The sequence below is a fragment of the Nelumbo nucifera genome, chromosome 3, assembly GCF_055504915.1.
Source record: "Nelumbo nucifera cultivar China Antique chromosome 3, China Antique-T2T, whole genome shotgun sequence".
Lineage (NCBI taxonomy): Eukaryota > Viridiplantae > Streptophyta > Magnoliopsida > Proteales > Nelumbonaceae > Nelumbo > Nelumbo nucifera.
This window is the reverse complement of record NC_142651.1, coordinates 14,599,444-14,618,996: the sequence shown is the minus strand read 5'-3', so window position 1 is coordinate 14,618,996 and position 19,553 is coordinate 14,599,444. Positions and strand designations below refer to the sequence as shown.

The window sequence follows — 19,553 nt, the reverse complement described above, 5'->3', positions numbered from 1 at the left end:
TTTTCTCTATGCTAGATGTGCATCCTACTAGGTTCAATTCATTTACAAGAATTTGAAGCAAGCTATGCAATGTGAATGGTTGTGACAGTGTTCAGTGGGTTCCAATAAGCAGTCTCTTTGTTTACTGGGTAACCTCAAAATGGAGAGGGTCAGGATGATTCTAGCATCGACTCCATATCCACATGAACATTCCCACCATGCTATAATTGTTGTAGTTGTGGGGTGTCTGTTCTTTATATCACCTGATAGCATGCATAGTCTTATTCTTAGAATTGGAACTCTCAGATAATGAAAAATTAACGATAAGAGAGGTTTTAGACAATATGTACATATTAAACAGAGTTAATCAATTAGCTAATCGATTAACTCTATAATTGTTTTCTCATCCTCTCTCTTCATATTTTTCTCATTTTTTCTTTAACATGTTTAAATCTTCTGAGGATGAATAGGTGGGATAAATCGTAAAGAGAATATAGGTTTTGGAAGTTCGACTCTCCTCCACACAATGTCCCAATGGCAACAGAAGCTGCAGACGTGCCACCGCGTGCCATTCCCACCGGTCGACTTCCCTAGATCTCACCATCTCTGTTCTACGTGCCTATATTGTCAATTTCTCTAACAACAAATCCTCCTTTGTTTCAATTTATTGTATTTTTCTGTAAGTTTGAAGCACCATCCGTCCGAGTTTAGGTTTTTATGGATCACAACGTGGAGTGCTACAATGCGTACATTTGTAGTCAACGTCTCCATTTCTTAATATTTTGTTTAAGGAATAAACAATTTTTTTTTCTTTACTCGATTCATGGAAGGCACTTGTATTTAGGGGTGTGAATGGTATTCGAAAATTCGATATTCGACATAATCAAATCAAATTCAGATAATTCAAATATTTAATTAGTCGAATTCAGATATCCTATTCTTACCGAATAGTTAATTGGGTTTGAATTCGGATATGATCTTAATCGATTCGATAAATATCTGAATTCGATCGATTATTTAATTATATATAATATATAAAATATTTTATACAATTTATATATAATAATTAAATTATATAAATAATTTATATATTTATATACTTTATATCAATAAAATATTTATTTTATATATTTATTAATTATCTAAAATAATTAATTAATCGATTTCGAATCTAATCGAATTGAATATTCAATATGATCTAAATCGATTCGATAAATATTTGAATTCGATCGATTATTTAATTATATATAATATATAAAATATTTTATACAATTTATATATAATAATTAAATTATATAAATAATTTATATATTTATAAACTTTATATCAACAAAATATTTATTTTATATATTTATTAATTATCTAAAATAATTAATTAATCGATTTCGAATCTAATCGAATTGAATATTCAAATACTTAATCGGATTCGAATTCGGATATTAATTTCAATATCTGTCAGATATCGGATTTTTTAATTGGATTCAAATTCAGATATTGCCTGATCCAATTCAAATTCGATCCATTTACACCCCTATTTATATTATTGGAATGGTTTCCCCTATATTACTCGAATGGTTTGCTGAAAACACACCATCCACCCTATTCTTCTTTCATTAAATTGGAGAAGTGGGATGTATAATCGCACACAACACTACTTGGCCCACTCCAAGCCGCTCTCCTTTGTGGTTTCTCTCATTTCGGGGAGGTAAAGCCTTTTTAAATGAGAAATCTGTTATTTTTTATTTTTTATTTTTTTTTTTTGGGGGGGGAGGGGGGAATTCCAGATTAGTACCTTGTACTTTGGGTCTAGTGTCACTTTGGTCCTATAACTTTAAAAATGCGACAATTCAATACCCAAACTTTCAAAACATGACAATCCAATGCATGCCGTTAACTAACCATTAATCAGCCGTTAAGTGACATTTTAAAAAGATAGAAATACCCTTCGAGTGTTATCTAATTTTCTTTATCAACTACCACACATTGACAAAAAAATTAATAGTCTCAAATACTTAACTCTTCTATTCAAGAAAGTTGGGGGCACCAGAATGCCCATTCAAACGTAAACCCCAACTTTCTTGAATGGAAGAAGCAAAGATTTGATACTATTAATTTTTTATCAATGCTTAGATGGTTGATAAAGAAAATTAAATGACATTCGAAGGGCATGTATGTCTTTTTCAAATGCCACTTAACAACAGATTAACTGTTGATTAATGACAGGTACTAAATTGTCATGTTTTGAAAGTTTGGATACTGAATTATTGCATTTTAAAGTTGGGGGACCAAAGTGGCACTAGGCACAAAGTACAGGGCACTAATAGGAAATTTTCCCTTTTTTTTCTCTGAAAATCTGTGTTGCTCCATTAGTAATGAGACATGTGTCTTCTTCTTCTTATTCTTCTTCCATGTCAACCTTTGCATGTCATGTAGTAGAGTCATGACCCACCAGATCACCAATAATTTTGTATTTCGTATTGGATCGGGATGCACCTCAGCCCCAATACGTGGTTCTGACGAAGAGAGATTGTCATTTCAGCTTTATTGGGTCCTAATGCTCTTGAAGGAGCGGGTTTGCTGCCAAGGCAATCTTAATTTGATGAAAGTTTGTGTGGAAAGGCAGTGCTTGAGCTATGTTCTATACAATTTGATTGTCGTATTTCAAAGAAAGGTAATATGGGTTTTGCACGAAGAAAGAGAGACTCAATAGTCTGGAATTTATAGAGAGCAAAGAACAACCTCGCCCATTATTGATTGGTGCATTGCTCCATTGCTTTCATATAGAGGTGGAGGCACAGTGGACTTAGAAGTTGGTTTTCTGAGATCTTTTCATCGATTAGGGTTTATTTTGAAATTTGGATGAATAATAAAGGGTAATTTAGATATTTCATTTTTTTGTTTATTTTTTAATGGCGATATCAATTGTTAAAAAACTTGGGTTACTTTAAGATAATATATAAGTAATAAAGGTAGAGTTGGTCAATTAGCTAAACCATAAGGGTAGTTTATGAAATTTGTCCTCTATTGAAAGATTTTTATAGTTTTATAAATTTACTAAAACCGTTTATATAATTTGCATTTTATTAAAATACCCCTATATTATACAACCGACTTACTTAATTAACTTTCCGTTGGACGGAAGTGAAAAGTGACAATTTTGGCCTTAATGTCTATTTGAACAAATTTAATGAAAAAGAACAAGAAAATCTCATTTTTGACCCTAAAGTATTCCGTTTGATCAGAAATACAAACAATAATTAACAAATAATCAATTAATTAAATCAATTGCAACCTACAAGTGGTGTTCTAATAAAACCCAAACTATAGAGTAAGCTTTTAGTGATTCATGAAACTACAAGAGCTGTTTTAATAAATTATTTATTTTATTTTATTTTTAAGTAAATTGCTAAAACCTCCCCCAAAGTTTGGTAATTGAGACTACCTCCAATAAACATTGTAACATGGGATGCCAACAACAATACAAAATTTCTTCCTTATCTCTTTTGTTCACTTATACTTCTAATGAAGTATATTAGGTTGTTGTTAGCATCCCATCAACAAAAACTCCTTATAAATATCTAGAAAAAAAAACTATAGCACTCTCACTAAACACTCTTAGTTGGTTTCTTGGTGAGTGAATCTATTGTAATCTTGTGTGGTTGCAAAATTTGTTGGAAATTGATGTGTCTCTTACTTGATTTTGAACCAGTCACGGGCATATGACTTGTTCATTCTCGTGTTGAAGTTTTCCACTATATATTTATTAAATGTTGAGGTCGGTCTATTGTGAGCCTTCCCACTTGATCAACCATAGTTCAATGAAGGTCTATTCTTCAACTTCACTCTATGTAGTCGATTCATTAAACCTATATTCTTGTGCTACTTTTGATTGGGATGCCATTAGATCTATTCATGGGCTGGGTAGTTTGACGGATTGGCCCAACCTAATCCATCATAAGCTGTGCTTGGACAAAATTTTAAGTTTGTAGGCTCAAGCTCGAGCTTTCCCAAATAAGCTTGCCCCGAGCCTGAGCCAGGTCCAATAATATTAAATATATAATAGAAATATGATATATGTCTTAATAATATATAATATATATTATATAATAATAAAATTAATAGCAAAAAAGTATTATATATATTAAATGTATAAAATATCATATAATGTGTTATTTAATAATATATAATTAATATATTATAAAATACATGTCAAAATTAGGCTTCGGGTTTTATATAGGGTCGGGCTCGAGCTCAAGATCTAGGTCCGATGGTCAAGCTGGGCTCGGACTCGAGCTTGGTGACTTTCTATTTATAAAGAGACAATGCTTGGCCCACCCCGGCCTATGAACAGGTCTAGATGCCATAAATGTATGTGGAGGAATTGTGATTTGTTCCATACAGAGTATGCATTACACCGACCTCATAGCCACATCCCACCCTGAATTGGGAACATCTCCCCTGAATAATAAATACAAGTAAGGGAGATGTTCCCGATGTATGATCAGAACATATTGTGAGGTTGGTGTGAGATGCACTTTGTGAGGAACAAATCCAAAATTGTGTGAAAGATGAATGGGTTAGGTGGAAAGAGAGTTGCACTTATCCATAGAGGGGGCAAGATTAGTGAACGTTTCACTTAAGTGAAATAAATAAACATGCTCCCAAGAAAAAAAGGTATGGTTTAAAACATACACACATACATAACAGGTCAAGTCCAAGTAGAATCAAAACTGACATGACCTAGAATTAAATCAGACCCTATGATTGCATTTGTTTGCGGTGTAAATATGGATCAGTGTCATTAAACACTCTTATCCATATTTATAGGCATTTGGATAGAGTATAATTAAACATCGATAATCGATGTAAATACACATTTGGGTCGGGTATCGACAACCGTAGTAGTTCATATATAATACTTTGGTGTTAAATGATGACCGGATATGCTACCCACATTATCAGAGGACAGTATAGCAGTCCCTGATGTGTGGCTACAGTGTAGGTAGCGTTCTTGTATATCTATGTTAAATTTTTAATAACCAAGGGTTAGATTTGTCATTTTAATGGCTGCAAGGTGTGAACTTGGAGGTTGTTGAAGATTCTTCCCTCAGGAGATGCATGCATCTGGGTGATTTTCTTGTTTGCCATGCGGCTCAGGGGGGGGGGGACGGGAAGTGGGAAGAGCAAGTAAGTGAAGAGGAGGCCGTAAGTAAGAGTTGGAGGATACTGAACCATGACAACAGTAATGGGCATGGGGCGTCCTTCCTCCCACATCTCACTTCCGACCTCCACTAAGGAAAAGAGGAGCGAGCATCAAGAAGAATGACGGAGTAAAAGTCCTGAGTTGGAGGAGACTAATCTGTAGATTTGGTTTAGTTTCCTCCGATATATCCTATACCCACACATGCAAGATTATTTCATATTATATGGATATGAGCCCAACTATTGCATCGATCACTTAGTTTGGGTTCAATTTTTCAATATTCTTGGGGCGGATCGTATCCAGTTCAATTTTTCAACCCAAGCTCAGTCCATTTTAACGGCCCTGTTATCAATCAAAATTTGGAAATTTTGATAAATACCTTTTAGAAGTTTTGTACACCTCATACATACTCCTAGCCTCCCATAACACATCTCTCAGCATGTATTGAAAACATTTTTCATACATGTGATGGTCAATGCACCGTTGGGATGTTAGAATGTATTGTGAGCTACATGTGAGAGCCAATATGATCATATATGTTAGAGATATAGGGTCCGTTTGATTTATAACTGAAATTGGAATCGGAATTAGAATCGAAATACTTTTAAAATTGGAATTGGAATAATTTATTATTATAATTTATTTGATTCAAATAATAATATAAATAAAAATTAGAATCAGTAGGGATGAAAATTCGCAAGCGAAGGGTAGGAAATGACCATTCCCTAGAATGCCATTTTACAGGAATAAAATTCCAACTCCGCCCAATCAAATAATTGGAATCGGAATATCCATTCCATTCCGATTCCGGACCCCTGTTCCTGCGAACTAAATGGGGCCTTAGAGTTGTGCACCAAGCCACCAACTGGTACTACTCTGGTTTTTATACGGATCGAACGGTTAAGGTATGTTCCTTTTAGGCTCGTTGTTTTCTTCCCCAACTGACAGAGATGGAAGCTTTCTGGACGAAATGCTCTGCAAGAGCACTCCTGCTAGGAGAGAAACCTTTGAAGAATATTAAGCTATCGAAATCGATTGTATGCTCTTCCATGGCGGTTCATACAGGTTGGAACCCTTCAACTACAGGATTCTCTAGTTTTCTACTACTGAAAAACGTTCAACCATTTGTGTCACTTTATGAAAAAGATTCGCTTTTCCCCGTAACAAATCCATCTGAACGCTGATTCTCTTTGTTAATTTTTCTCAGCTCGGTCCTTGCAGCACACCTTTAACTAGGGATTCTTACCATTTTCTAACTGAAACCAATCAAAGATCCTAACTTATCAGGTCTTCAAATTGCCCCCCTTCGTATCAGAATTCACCGCAATCTAACCTGCATCGGAGAAGTCCTGGGCTGTTGAACCAAGCCGATCGATCTCTGGTTATAGTTGCCTACAGTCCTCGTAGTACACTTTACCATCCATATTATTATGACGACCTAACATGCGCCACTCTCTTTTTGCAGATGGAGGATCACATAGGAAGGCTTATGATGCATTGTTATTGGATGCCGGGGGTACCCTTCTGCAGTTGGCAAAGCCTGTTGAGGAGACGTACGGGGCTATCGGGAGGAAATATGGTCAGTAGAGTTGCTTACGTACTCTTGGACTGTCGCCTGGTGGCTTTTTGTTTTCAAGTTTCAGAGACGAAGGAACTTCCTATTACCGTTTTTTACTCCAAATTCAGTAATCAGTACTACAGAGTTCAGATGCAATGTAGTTCTTCTGATACTAAAGTGATTTTCTCTTTTAACCATTACCCCCAAAACAGGTTTATTTAAATGTTAGTCCTACAAAAATTACATTTTCTTCCTAACTTTTTCTATGCTTTCAGTACTTAAGATACAATGTAGTTCTTCTGTTACCAAACAGATTTTTTTAATCGTTACCCCTAAAACAGGTTTATTTAAGTGTTAGTCCTACAAAAGTTACATTCTCTTCCTCAAATTTTTATATGCTAATATTTGTTGTGATATGTTTTGATTTTAGGGTATTATATATTTACATATGATTTTATTGGAATATATATATATATATATATATTATATTATATTATATCCCTCATTCCCTCTTATGATTTAAAGCCCTCTTGATGTGACTTTTGGGTGTTAGACCATGGGTAATTGTACTGATTCCTTGTGTCAGGTAAGCCCTTTCTTTATTGCCTCTTTTAAAATTATTTTTCTATGCAATTGTTGAGTGGAACTGCTTGGTCTCGGTGTCAAATGGCTTGACATGTCCCCCCCTCCCTCCCTCAATCTTTATAGGTTTGAGTGTGACAGTGGCAGAAATAAAGCAAGGATTCAGGAGAGCCTTTGCGGCCCCATGGCCTGAAAAGCTTCGATATCAGGTATTGTTTTTACTTTGTTGTGTATGGTGTGGATATATGAACATTTTTTTAGTAATAGGATCCACTAGAAACATCAAGGATACAAAAGGAGCCCGTTTTACAGAATTGAGGGGATGATCTTAAGGGGGTGGTTTTGAACAAAAAAGGTAAGTTCTATTTACGTTCACTTTCTTAGCTATGTTATGTGCCTTAGTAACATCATCCCTACGGACATATAGCAGATTTATGTCATCAAAAAGAGTGAGGAGATAGTCAATATGATCCAAGAGTGCATGGCCATTCCATCTAATGTTTCTTGTGGCTCCTTTTAACTGCATCCAAATGTCTTTAGCATCAGAAGTTAGAGCTGCTTTGTGAATCCCCAAAAGAGCTAGTTTCCTTAAGCCTTTGACGATTGCCTAGAGTTCAGCTTTTGAGGCATCATTGGCATGGCATCCTTCTGCAATGCAAACATTATGTGTATAAGATAATAGATAGAGTCCTGTAGAAGTTGTGCGGGTGCCTGTGTTCCAAGAGCCACCCACTACAACTAGTGAGTGAGAAGAGAAAGAAAACCAATACTCAGAGAGAGTGAGATTTGTAGCACTCTCTAACATCGTTCCTATGATCCCAAAGGCTGCGAAGGATGGCTAGAATTCTAGCCATAAAGTGATCCCTCAAGGCTTTTGGTTCAAAGTTTTTCTTCGACCACCAGTCTAGAAAATCCAAGGATGCTGAAGAGATAAATTCATTAGGATTAAAGCTAACTTGAGCTTCTAACCAGACATCTCTTGCTAGACTACATTCAAAGAATAGGTGAGATTGTGTTTCAGGAGCATAATTGCAAAAGAGCAATATACATCTCCCGTCTGTCTTGAATGCCAGGTTGCTTGTTTTGTTTTTACTTTGTTCATCAGAATCTTCTACCCAAACATTTGACATTTATAAGGAGCTTTCACCATCCAAAGCTTGGGCCATCGAATGAGGGATCTTGAGGTTCCTTCTCCATCATCTGGATTAAAGCTTCTGTAAGCAGAGCAGACTGTGTAAACTCCATTCTTTGATCCTTTCCACAGCATGGTGTCTTTGGTCTGATGGGGAGAGATAGGGATATTGCAAATTGCTTCCACTGTACTAGGTTCAAAGAGTTGATGTAGGATCTAAGTACCCCATTCCCAATTTTCTGTAATGAGGTCTTTTACAGTCCAAGTCCGATGTTCTTGACCAGCTAGCAGAGGGGTTTTTATTCGGCAGCCATGGGATCCAAGGGTCCACAAGAGGGTTGATTTTATCTCCTTTCCATATCTTCCAACATGGGTGCGAGGATATTTGATCTCTTACTTTTAGTATATTTCTCCACCACCTCGAATGAGACTGTTTTGCTTTAACCTCAAAAAGACTTGTTTTTCAAATATTTTGCTCTTAATTGTCTTTGCCAAATTGCTTCCCCTTCCTCAAACATTTTCCAGAGCTGCTTTGCAAAAAGCGCTTTATTCATAGGTTCGATTAATCTCAGTCCCAAGCCACCTATGTTTTTGGCCTACAAATTTTTCTCCATGAAGTGTTGTGGCCCGAACTTTTCTCTTTATCTCCTTTCCACCAGAAGTTCCTCTGCATTTGTTCATGTTTCTGTAGAACTTTCTTAGGTAGTATATTTGTGAGCACCAAATAGGCTGAACACTTTGAATTACTGATTGTAACATTGTGTTCCAGCCAGCTTGTGATGGCACCTTGGCTTTCCAAGTTTCAAGCTTGTTCTTCACTTTCGTAAGAACTTCTTTGTAAGGCTTACTTTTGTTTCTTTCTTCATCAATCTAAGAACCTAAGTACTTGCCACTAAAGTTCATGATCTTCATGCCCATAAATCTGCAAAGAATCTTTTGGTGGGTTCTGTGAACATTCTTTCTGAAGATAATGTCGGATTTATTGTAGATGATTTGTTGACCATCAATCTTCTCGAAAAGAGTTAGTGCCTGCTTGATGCCTGAAGAGAATCTGGAGACGCCTTGCAAACTAGGAGACAATCATCTGTAAATAACAAGTGAGGGGTTGAGAATTTTTGGCAAGTTTAATCCCCTGAAGTCTGCCTTCAAAATTCTTCTCTTTCAAGAAGTTTGGAGAGAACCACATTCCTATAATGAAAAGATAAGGAGAGAGAGGATCCCCTTAACAAAGTCCTCTTTTAGTATGAAAGAAACTAAAAGAGCTGCCATTTAGTTTGATTGAGAAAGAAGTTGTAGAAATACATTGACTTATTAAGTTACACAATTTTGCTAGAAAGCCCAATTTTCTAAGAGTTTCAATTAAGAAGCTCCACACCATCCTATCAAAGGATCAATTTTTAAGTTTTAACATAGCCCATTTTTGTTTCCCTTTCTGATGCTTCAATTTATGGACTATTTCTTTGGCAAGAATAACATTATCATAAATGTTTCTTCCTTTTATGTAGGTTGCCTGTTTTGGAGAGATTAATTTTGGCAAGAGAAGCTTTAGCTTATTTGCCAGGACTTTAGCAATTATCCTATAGATGACATTACAGAGACTAATTGGATAGTAATGATCTGTAGATTCAGCTCCCACTTTTTTAGGAATGAATACCAAATAAGAACTTGATTTCTAAGCTAGTGATTAACGATGCAATACTGACTCGGCAAGAGGAGATTGAAGAGGCCTTTGTGGACCATTTTAAATCAATCTTTAGAAGGCCTATGTCTAACAGATTACAGATTGAGGGTTTGGAGTGGCCAAGAATCCTAGAAGAATCAAGGGTGTGGTTGGAGAGAAGCTTTGAATTGGAAGAAATAAGGGTAGCCATATTTTCAATGAATAGATCTAAAGCACCTGGTCCTGATGGATTTACGGTGGCTTTTTATCAAGATTGCCGGGAGATACTGAAGGAGGATATTCAAAAGGTCTTTTCTGAATTCTTTGAAAGAGGGGTGATTAATCTAGGTCTAAACTCTACCTTCTTGGCTCTGATTCCAAAAAAGGGAGATGCTTGTCATCCCAAAGAGTTCAGACCCATTAGTTTGGTACACAACCTCTATAAAATCATTGCTAAGGTGCTTTCTCGGAGGATTAGAGAGGTACTACCCTTAATAATTTCCCCAAATCAGGGTGCCTTTGTGAAGAACAGACAAATCGTGGATCAAATCCTAATTGCAAATGAAAGTGTGGAAGATTTCAAAAGAAGCGGGAAGAAAGGGCTCGTATGCAAATTGGATCTCGAAAAGGATTATGACTTGGTGGATTGGTCATTTCTATTGGAAGCCTTAGAGTATTTTGGATTTGGGCAGAAGTGGTGCAAATGGGTGAAAGGATGTATTAGGACTTGCCACTATTCCATTTTAGTGAATGGTAGGGTGATGGACCATTTCCAGGCTACTAGGGACATCAGACAAGGATACCCCCTTTCTCCTTTTCTTTTTACCCTAATTGCTCCTAGGAAAACTCATTGAGAGGGCAGACTCTAGAAACTTGGTGAAAGGTTGGAGGGTAGGGAGGAATAGGGTTCCAGTAACACATCTACAGTTTGCTGATGACACAATTCTTTTCTGTGGTGGGGATGAGGTAAGTTGGGTGAGTAATCTGAAGCAAGTGATCAATGTCTTCGAACATGTGACAAATCTTAAAGTGAATCTAGAAAAGAGTTGTGTGATTGGCATTAATTTGAGTGAAAGTGAGGTGGAGGATAGAGCCCGAATTTTGGGTTGTGAGATCGCTCATTGACCATTGACATATTTGGGGCTGCCACTAGGGGATAACCCAAGTAAAAAGAGTTTTTGGAACCTGGTGATTGAGAGATTCACTAAGAGGTTAGCATCTTGGAAGAAAAATTACCTATCCATGGGAGGTAGAATAACCCTGATTAAGTCCACATTGACAAATCTGCCTGTATACTTTTTTTCGGTGTTTAAAATGCCCAAAGGAATATGTGGAATTTTGGAAAAGTTGATGAGAGACTTCTTATGGGAACCAGGAGAGGAGAAAAAGGATCATAGGGTCAGGTGGGATATAGTTACCAAAACCAAAAGTGATGGTGGGCTTGCTTTAGGCAATTTGCAAAAAAATAATGAAGCTCTATTGGGGAAATGGCTTTGGAGATTGACTTTGGAAAGGGATAAATTATGGGCTCAAGTTGTCTTAAGTATTCATGGGCAAGCGGCGGATGGCTGGGACTCTGGAGTTTCAACTAGGGCTATGAGAGCTTCTCCTTGGAAATCAATTCATGCCATACTTCCTTCTTTTCTTCCTCTTATCAGGTATGATATGTGCCCCGGTAACTGCGTGAAATTTTGGGATCATGTTTGGGTGGGAAGCACTCCGCTGAAAGAACTTTTCCCTTCCTTGTATTCTTTATCACGGTTTAAAAATGAGTCGGTCTCCACTGTTTTGACCACCTCTAATTCAACCATTGATTGGAATTTGGGTTTTAGAAGGGCCCTTAGAGAACTGGAACTGAACCTCATTTCTAACCTGCTAAATATCCTTGAGGGGGGTGGTTATTAACCCCCTTAGGAGGGATAGTAGGATTTGGGCTCCTTCTCCTTCGAGTATCTTCTCTTGCTCCTCTTTCTTCAAGGAACTGGCTCATTCCCCTCCTATCTTTGGAATCCCTTTTCCAATTTTGGAAGTCTGCGGTAGACCAATTCCTCCCAGAATTAGTGTTTTTGTTGGGAAGTTTTCCTTGAAAAGTGTAACACTTGCGACTTACTTCAAAGAAAAAGACCTAATTGGTGTTTATCCCCACATTGTTGCATCCTTTGTAAGAAGAATGGTGAGACTTGCTACCACTTATTGGTTTCTTGCCCATTTGTTTCAGAAATTTGGTGTTGGTTTTTCTCTCTTTTTGGTGGCAGGTGGACCCCTCCCCCAAATGTTCAAAGCCTATTTCAATCTACTACTGTTAGGGGGCTAAAGAAGAGAGGGAAAATTCTGTGGAGGTGTGTAAGAGCAGCTGTATGTTGGACAGTTTGGGAGGAAAGGAATCAACAGACCCTTCATGGGAAAGAAAGAAATAAGGGTGTAATCATTGAACTGATTTCATAAGGGTGATCCATTGGGTTAAAACTTTGCAAAGTTTTGAAAATTATTCAGAAGGAGACATCATCAGGAAGTGGAAAGAAGTGGCTTGGTCAGCTCCAAGAAAGAATGTATCCCACCCAATTTGGTCCCCTCCAGTTTCAGGTTTCACTAAACTAAACTTTGATGGTAGTAGTGAAGGAAATCCAGGTCTGTCGGGTATAGGGGGAGCCTTCAGAGATGATGAAGGTCGAATTATTGCATTGTATTCTGGTTCTATTGGATGGGGGGACTCTCTTAGAGCTGAAATATTGGTTGTCTTGGAAGGGTTAAAAAGAGCGCAAGAGTTAAATATCAGAAAATTGATAGTGGAAGGTGACTCTAAGTTGGCTATAAATTGGTTGATGAAGGATACTTCTAGTCTGTGGAAGTTTCTGAATGAAAAAAAGAAAGTTAGACATCTCACCCAAAATATGAAATCAAGTTTCAATGGATAAAGAGGTGCGCCAACTCCTTGGTAGATTCATTGGCCAAACAAGGGGTGGGAAGAGTTAATTTCTTCTAGGCAACATTGTAATCTGAATTGCTTTCTTGGGAGGGTTAAGAATTTTTACCCCTTCTTTTGTACCTTTTCTATTATTATCTTTTAATAAAAGTCTCTGTTATTTATCAAAAAAAACCAAATAAGTATGATTCAATTCCTTAGCAAGAATTCATTGTTGAAAAAGTTCTGGACTAATCTTGTAAGATCTGCACCAAGGATTTGCCAGTACTTCTGAAAGAAGGGGTGAATCCATTTGGTCCTGGAGATTTATGGGGGTTCATTTCAAAGAGGGTTGCTTTCACTTCAGTTTCATCAGGTACTGGCACCAGATTTGATTTTTCTTCCTCGGAGATGAGGGAAGAGATTAAGCCCTCCAAGAGGTCATGGTTAAATTCCTCCTCTTGGCCACTGATTAGTAAAGTGTGATCTCTGAGGATTTTCCCAATTTGCTTTCTACTTGAAACCCAACTTTGATTTCCTGTTTTTAACCAATCAGATTTGCCTTTTCTTCCTCGGAGATGAGGGGAGAGATTAAGCCCTCCAAGAGATCATGGTTAAAGTCCTCTTGGCCACTAATTAGTAAAGTGTGATCTCTGAAGATTTTCCCAATTTGCTTTCTACTTGAAACCCAACTTTGATTTCCTGTTTTTAACCAATCTATGTTGTTCCATCTTCTTCTTTGATTGGGTTTGAAGGTGAAAAAATCTCGTGTTTCTATCTCCATCTTTTAACCAAAGCTCTCGAGATTTGAGTCTTCAGTCTTTTCTCATAAGTCAGCTAGTGATTGAATTGTTGTTCAAGATCCTTTGGAATAATGTTACTCTCCGGATCTAAGGGACTTTGCTGAATAGTTTGAATTTTTGTCTCTAACTCATTAATTTTCTCCCTTATGTTACCAAAAGTCTCCTTATTCCAAGGTCTTGGACCTTTCCTGATGAATTTTAGCCTTCTGGAGATTTTATAGGCCATCGACCCTGAGACTTGCTTTTGCTAGTTCTGTGAAATTAACTTTTCACAATCCTCATGTTCAGCCCACATTGGGAGAAAGTGAAAAGCTTGTCTCCCTCTCGAAAAAGAAAAGCTTGTATCAAGGATACGAGGGTTATGATCTGAATTAATAGTTGGAAGGACTGTTAATTTGGTCTCTGGGAATAGATCTAGACATTCTAGGCTAACAAAAGCTTTATCCAGCCTTTAACTAGTTTTCGATCTGGTTGCTTATTTGTCCATGTAAAGTAAGGTCCTGAGTTCCCTAACTCAGTTAGAGAATAGGAATCAATAACATGTTTTAGAGAACTTGAGATATGGTGAAAATGACTTGGACCTTCATAATCTTCAACATGAATAATGTCATTCAGTTCACCCATCATCATCCACGAATGATTTCGAAGATAAAGCTTACTTTGAGAGAAGTTCTGCCAGAATAGAGCTTTGTCACTTCTGCTAGGATGACCATAAAGAAAAAACAAGATGCCAGTGTTTGCCTTGAGGTCCTTGTAGAATTTTCAGTTCAATGAGTTGGTTATTTGAGTCAGTAATTTCAACTTTTAGTCCATCTTTCCAGTAACAAATAAGACCTCCTCGTAAGCCTTGGGCTTCTACTATTCCAAAGTTGAAAAAATTTAGTCTTTTTCAAAGTTTTAAGGCCTCCTGATGACAGAGTTTTGTTTCACAGAGAAAGCGGAAGTCCGGGTTGTAAGAGTTTGAAAGATTTTTAATAGAGCGTTGGGTCTCTTTTCCCCCACTCCCTCTAATATTCCACGATAAAATTCTCATTTGCAGAGCAACGAATAGTATGAACAGTAAGTAAAAGTAAAAGTAGGTGCAATATATTGAAACCAAAAGAGAGAAATACACTATATTTAGGATGTCAAATACCTGAAGGAGAATTGAAGCTATCGCTGCCAGCTGTTGATCAAAATTTGGTAGAGATTCCCAGTATTTCCACCAGTCCAAGTCATCCAGTTTATCAAGAGGATCCATGTGCTTCAGAGTGACTTCTATTCCAGTGAGAAGAGGAATCAGGTCCAGGGGCAGCTCTAGAAGTTCACAAGTAGGTTTAGTTGCCTCGCAGGTGATGGGCCCTATGTTAGATTGAATGACATGATTTGGATTGACTGGTTTCAGAGAAGAGATTTTTTTTATTTGTTTTTTGATTTTCCTTTAAGATGGTCCTATAGGGAGTTCTCACACTTAAACGGACACCCTCTTCTTTTGGCTCCTGTTGTTGGATCTATCAAACTTAAGCCTCCTGAGATTGTCGAGTAGATATGCATATTTTGCGAGTCTGACTTATCTGACTTATTTGGCTCTGACTTATCTGACATATTTGAGTCTAGCTTTTCTGATAGGGTGGCAGCTCTTACTTTTTTACGAGTTGCACTGTAACTAGACTTAGCACGCTTGCGTTTTGAAGAGGAAGATTTGCCCAACTCGCCACCTTCACTTTGCTGGTTCTGGCTCTTCATCTTGTCTTTGGACGAAAGCTTGATCTGCTGGCTGGAGCTTCCCAATAATCTTTGCTTCTTGTCTGCATTGCCCTCTTCTTCCAAATCTTCATCCGAACTCCAATCACGACATTTCAACTGAAGTTGTTTGCAAGGAGAATAATCTCGTTGGAGAACTCAAAGGTTTATCTGGTTTAAACTCAGCCTTCAACCATTCACCTGGGGCATCCATCTTTTGATCTTCCATCTCTTTTGCGACTTGATCGGGTGAGGTATTCGGAGGTATCTGTCTACATTTCTTCCACAATTGACCAACCAGACTGCAGTAGATGCAGAGCTTTGTAAGCCCCTCATATGAGAACTGAACCCAAACAAGCCCGTTGTTGTTTAGAACAAATCCCTTGGAAAGATAATTTCGAAGGTCAACTTCTAGTCGCAATCTTACTATTTTACCTCTAGTGGGAGTGCCTGTAGAAATCTCCTCGTTTTCAGGTAGCACTCTTCCTGCCACTGAAGTAAAAAGCTTACAATGCTGATTCGAGATGAACTTGCGTGGGATATCATGCATCTGCACCCAGAGTTTTTGGTGCCATATCTTCATCTTCTCTCTTGGTTTGGCGTCTTTCAATTCATCTATCAGCATCCAACTGAAACATATGAATATGAACCACGGACCACCATCTATGACTTTTTGCTTGTCATCTTTGTCTTCGAATACGAACTCCCATCCACTGCTATTATCATGCCCCACCCGAACAGGATTTTTTGGAGCCCAAACATTTTTAACAAAGGATTTTACATTTTCCTTCGTTACTTGGATTCTGGGGAAGATACGGCCTTTGAGAGTTCTTTGGATGAGGTCTTCCACTTCGGGTACAGGATCCACATGTATTTCCACAAAGGGTCCTGCTATTCATGAATAGCTAGGTCTTCACCAAGTTCGGATATCTGCTCCACCAGATGACTGTCAATCACCCGGCTCTCTTCATTTACTTCTTCAGCCATAGAGTTATTTGCCATATTGAAGAAGTAACAAAGAAGAAACAGACTGGGGAAAACTGGTAAGAATACCAAGAGACTGAGGAACAGCTATGCAGCACCCGGGAATTAAAAGCTCATAGGAGCAACAATGAAAAGCATGCCAATTGAGGAAAAAAAAGCTATGAACATTGATCAGCATCATTTTGAATAATTATTAGCTGTGTAGGGAAGCTAGTGGAATACAAAACCATCTCAGCCCTTTCTGTACAACCAAACAGTTACCAGGTTTCCTTTTCTTTTTTTATTTCTTTTTTAGTTTTTGTTTTTGTGGCCATTAGCAATTTCTGTATCAAGTCTGAACTCTGAGTGTTTCCTTAGCAACCTTCGAGGGGTTGTTCAAAAGATAGTTGGAGGGGGTTACGTACTTCGGTTATTAGTCTTTTTTTTGTTTCAATTCAGAACACCATTCTGGGAGAAAGCTTGACATTGTTCTCAACCACACCTGTAGCACACTGACATCATGGGTAATGGCATCATGCACTGGTAGCATTGCTTTTGTCAAATCACTGAAAAATCTTATCCAAACAGTACTTGCACATTTTTACTATTGGCAGGGAGATGGGCGGCCATTTTGGAAGTCCATTGTTTCTGAAGCTACTGGTTGCTCCAATAATGACTATTTTGAAGAAGTATATGAGGTGAATTTTCTTACAGTACTTAAGATTCTTGGAATTGATCCTCATGCTTCATTTTCAAAATACATTTTAGAACTATATAATCAAGATTCCCACCATTAATCAGAATCTAGATATTTCCATCTGAAGTGCCATTGATTGCTTTCATCAGTATTTTGCAAATGGTGATGCATGGAAACTTCCCAGTGGAGCTTTTGAAACAATGTGCCTACTGAAAGATGCTGGAGGTCATAACCACCATATATTTTCCTTCTTTTTCTTCTATTATGATGCATCATGTCAAACCCTCCTTTCTTGTTTTTGCCTTCTTGTTGACTTAGTGAACAATACTACAGTTAAATTGGTCGTTGTGTCCAACTTTGACACCCGCTTAAGGAAGCTATTGAAGGACCTCAATGTTGCAGATCTGTAAGCTTTATCACGTGTTTTTTAATAGGCTGTTTCCAATCATCTTATGAAACTCATACCTTGAGTTCTGGAGATTAATATTCTTTGGTTGAACGATAGAATTCCTGGCACAAGATCCATTGTGCAATCTTTATTAGGACATCTTTGGTTTTTCTATTGATGGACTTACCGATGATGCAGGAAAAGTTTACCCTTGTTGGTGTGCATATGTTTGTGCATTGTGTTCTCTTTTAAACTCCTGCCCTCCAAACCAATAGAAAGGAAAAAAGATAATTACATAGAAACAACACTTTTGCTATAAACAAGGATAACCACCATTGATGCTGATAAAAAAAAGGATAGCCACCATTGAACCAAACATATTATCATGTTTTTATGATTGTATCAAACTAATTTTCTTTTTGTTTTTTTCTTTAGGTTTGATGCCATTATCATATCTTCAGAGGTTGGATATGAAAAACCAGATCCAGAGATCTTCAGAGCTGCCTTAGGTTGGAATTTGGGTTAACTCACCTTCCTAATGTAAATAGAGACATGTTGATATACTTTGTCTAGATTGGTGGCTATGTCCTCCATTTATCCATTTGTTAACCAGTTTGAATGCGTCTACCTTGTCTATATATGTCTTCTGAGCTCAGGATGATGGCACTTGGTTTCATATTTTTCTTTATTTGTGTATGTGAATGGTGGTGGTTGTATAGACCATATCAATGTGGAGGCTGACAAAGTAGTACATATTGGAGATGATCAAAGGGCAGATAAGGTGGGAGCCAATTCCATAGGAATTGATTGCTGGTGAGTGAATGTTATATGATGCATGTATTATCTCTTTGTACATGTGATTTCTAATGTTGCCTTTTTTTGGAAACTTCAATAACATTCAGACTTGGGTCTTTTTGAAGTAAGGCAAGGCATGCATGTCTAGATGTCAAATCAGTGGTTCATCTTGATTTATGATAATGTTATTGTTCTGTCATGATTATGATTTCCATTTGAATGGCAGGTTGTGGGGATCAGATGTGAAGTCATTTGCAGAGATACAAGATCGAATTCTCAGATAAAATTCATGGGTTCCACAGAACAAAGGGGTCAGGATCTGTTGAGATGCAGCTTGCCTCAGAAATTGGCCATTAGAATCCCTCAAAATGGGCATTATGGGCGTCTAGAAAAGCATCTCAGGCATATGATAGCTCCAAGTTGGAAAGGGAACTTTGCAGCATTGATCTTAACTACAAGGTTCTATACAAGTCGCTGGTGTCCTTGTCTTAATCTTTTGGCTGAAAAAAGAACAAATGTGTCTAATTTGTCAAAGGGCTCTTGCTGCAAACCCTATTTTTATGCACTAAAATTCAAATAACAATGGTAACAAATAGTTTTTACCAAAACAAGAAACATGTAAAATAGCCGAATAGGATTAAAGTGTAGAAGATTATTGGGCTATAGACACGGCAAAATTGTTGGATTGAAATCCCCTGTATAAGATCCAAGGTTGAAAGTTTCGGGAGCTCCCCGATACGCCCCAGGGGATGTATCGGGGTTTGACCAGTTTCGGGAGCTCCCCGATACGCCCCACTGAACCGGTTTTGAAAAAAATAAAAAAAAGTATCGATATGGCCTAATACGCCCCTACCAACATATCGATATTTTGAACCTTAATAACATCATCAGACTAATTTCTTATGTGTCCCTGCTACGAGTCGCTTTGGTGCAGCCGGTAGCCCTTGAATGAAGCAAGCCTCTCAAGAATTGTCGGCAGCAATAAACACACCGCAAGAGTCGGGGACTGGGCAGTAAAAGTAGCACTAATCTCTTTGGTTCTGTAATTAATTGAGGGGAATAACATTGATCTCTATTCACATAAGAGATGCTAAGGATTTGGGTCTTTATGGCTTTGTAACACGTCCAACGAGAGGGAAAAGGGAAAAGATAACTAAACTGAAACAAAC

General features: G+C 37.6%; 1 protein-coding gene across 3 annotated transcripts; it reads left to right on the top strand.

The window, feature by feature from the left end:
* Positions 1-5,963: 5,963 nt before the first annotated feature.
* LOC104597366 (Haloacid dehalogenase-like hydrolase (HAD) superfamily protein) lies at positions 5,964-18,999 on the top strand. Of its 3 annotated transcripts, none has more exons than XR_016084213.1 (9): positions 5,964-6,247; positions 6,648-6,761; positions 7,449-7,531; positions 17,119-17,202; positions 17,351-17,426; positions 17,535-17,607; positions 18,025-18,129; positions 18,246-18,402; positions 18,611-18,665. XR_016084213.1 is itself a non-coding variant. In XM_010258837.3 (9 exons), exons 1-9 carry the CDS (start codon positions 6,133-6,135, stop codon positions 18,666-18,668), a joined length of 771 nt encoding a protein of 256 aa, XP_010257139.1. In that variant the 5' UTR covers positions 5,972-6,132; the 3' UTR covers positions 18,669-18,999. The 3 variants fall into 3 exon arrangements, 2 of the variants coding, with proteins under 2 accessions (XP_010257155.1, XP_010257139.1); XM_010258837.3 differs by having other exon boundaries at positions 5,972-6,247; positions 18,025-18,098; positions 18,309-18,402; positions 18,611-18,999; XM_010258853.3 differs by lacking the exon at positions 18,611-18,665 and having other exon boundaries at positions 18,309-18,402.
* Positions 19,000-19,553: the final 554 nt, after the last annotated feature.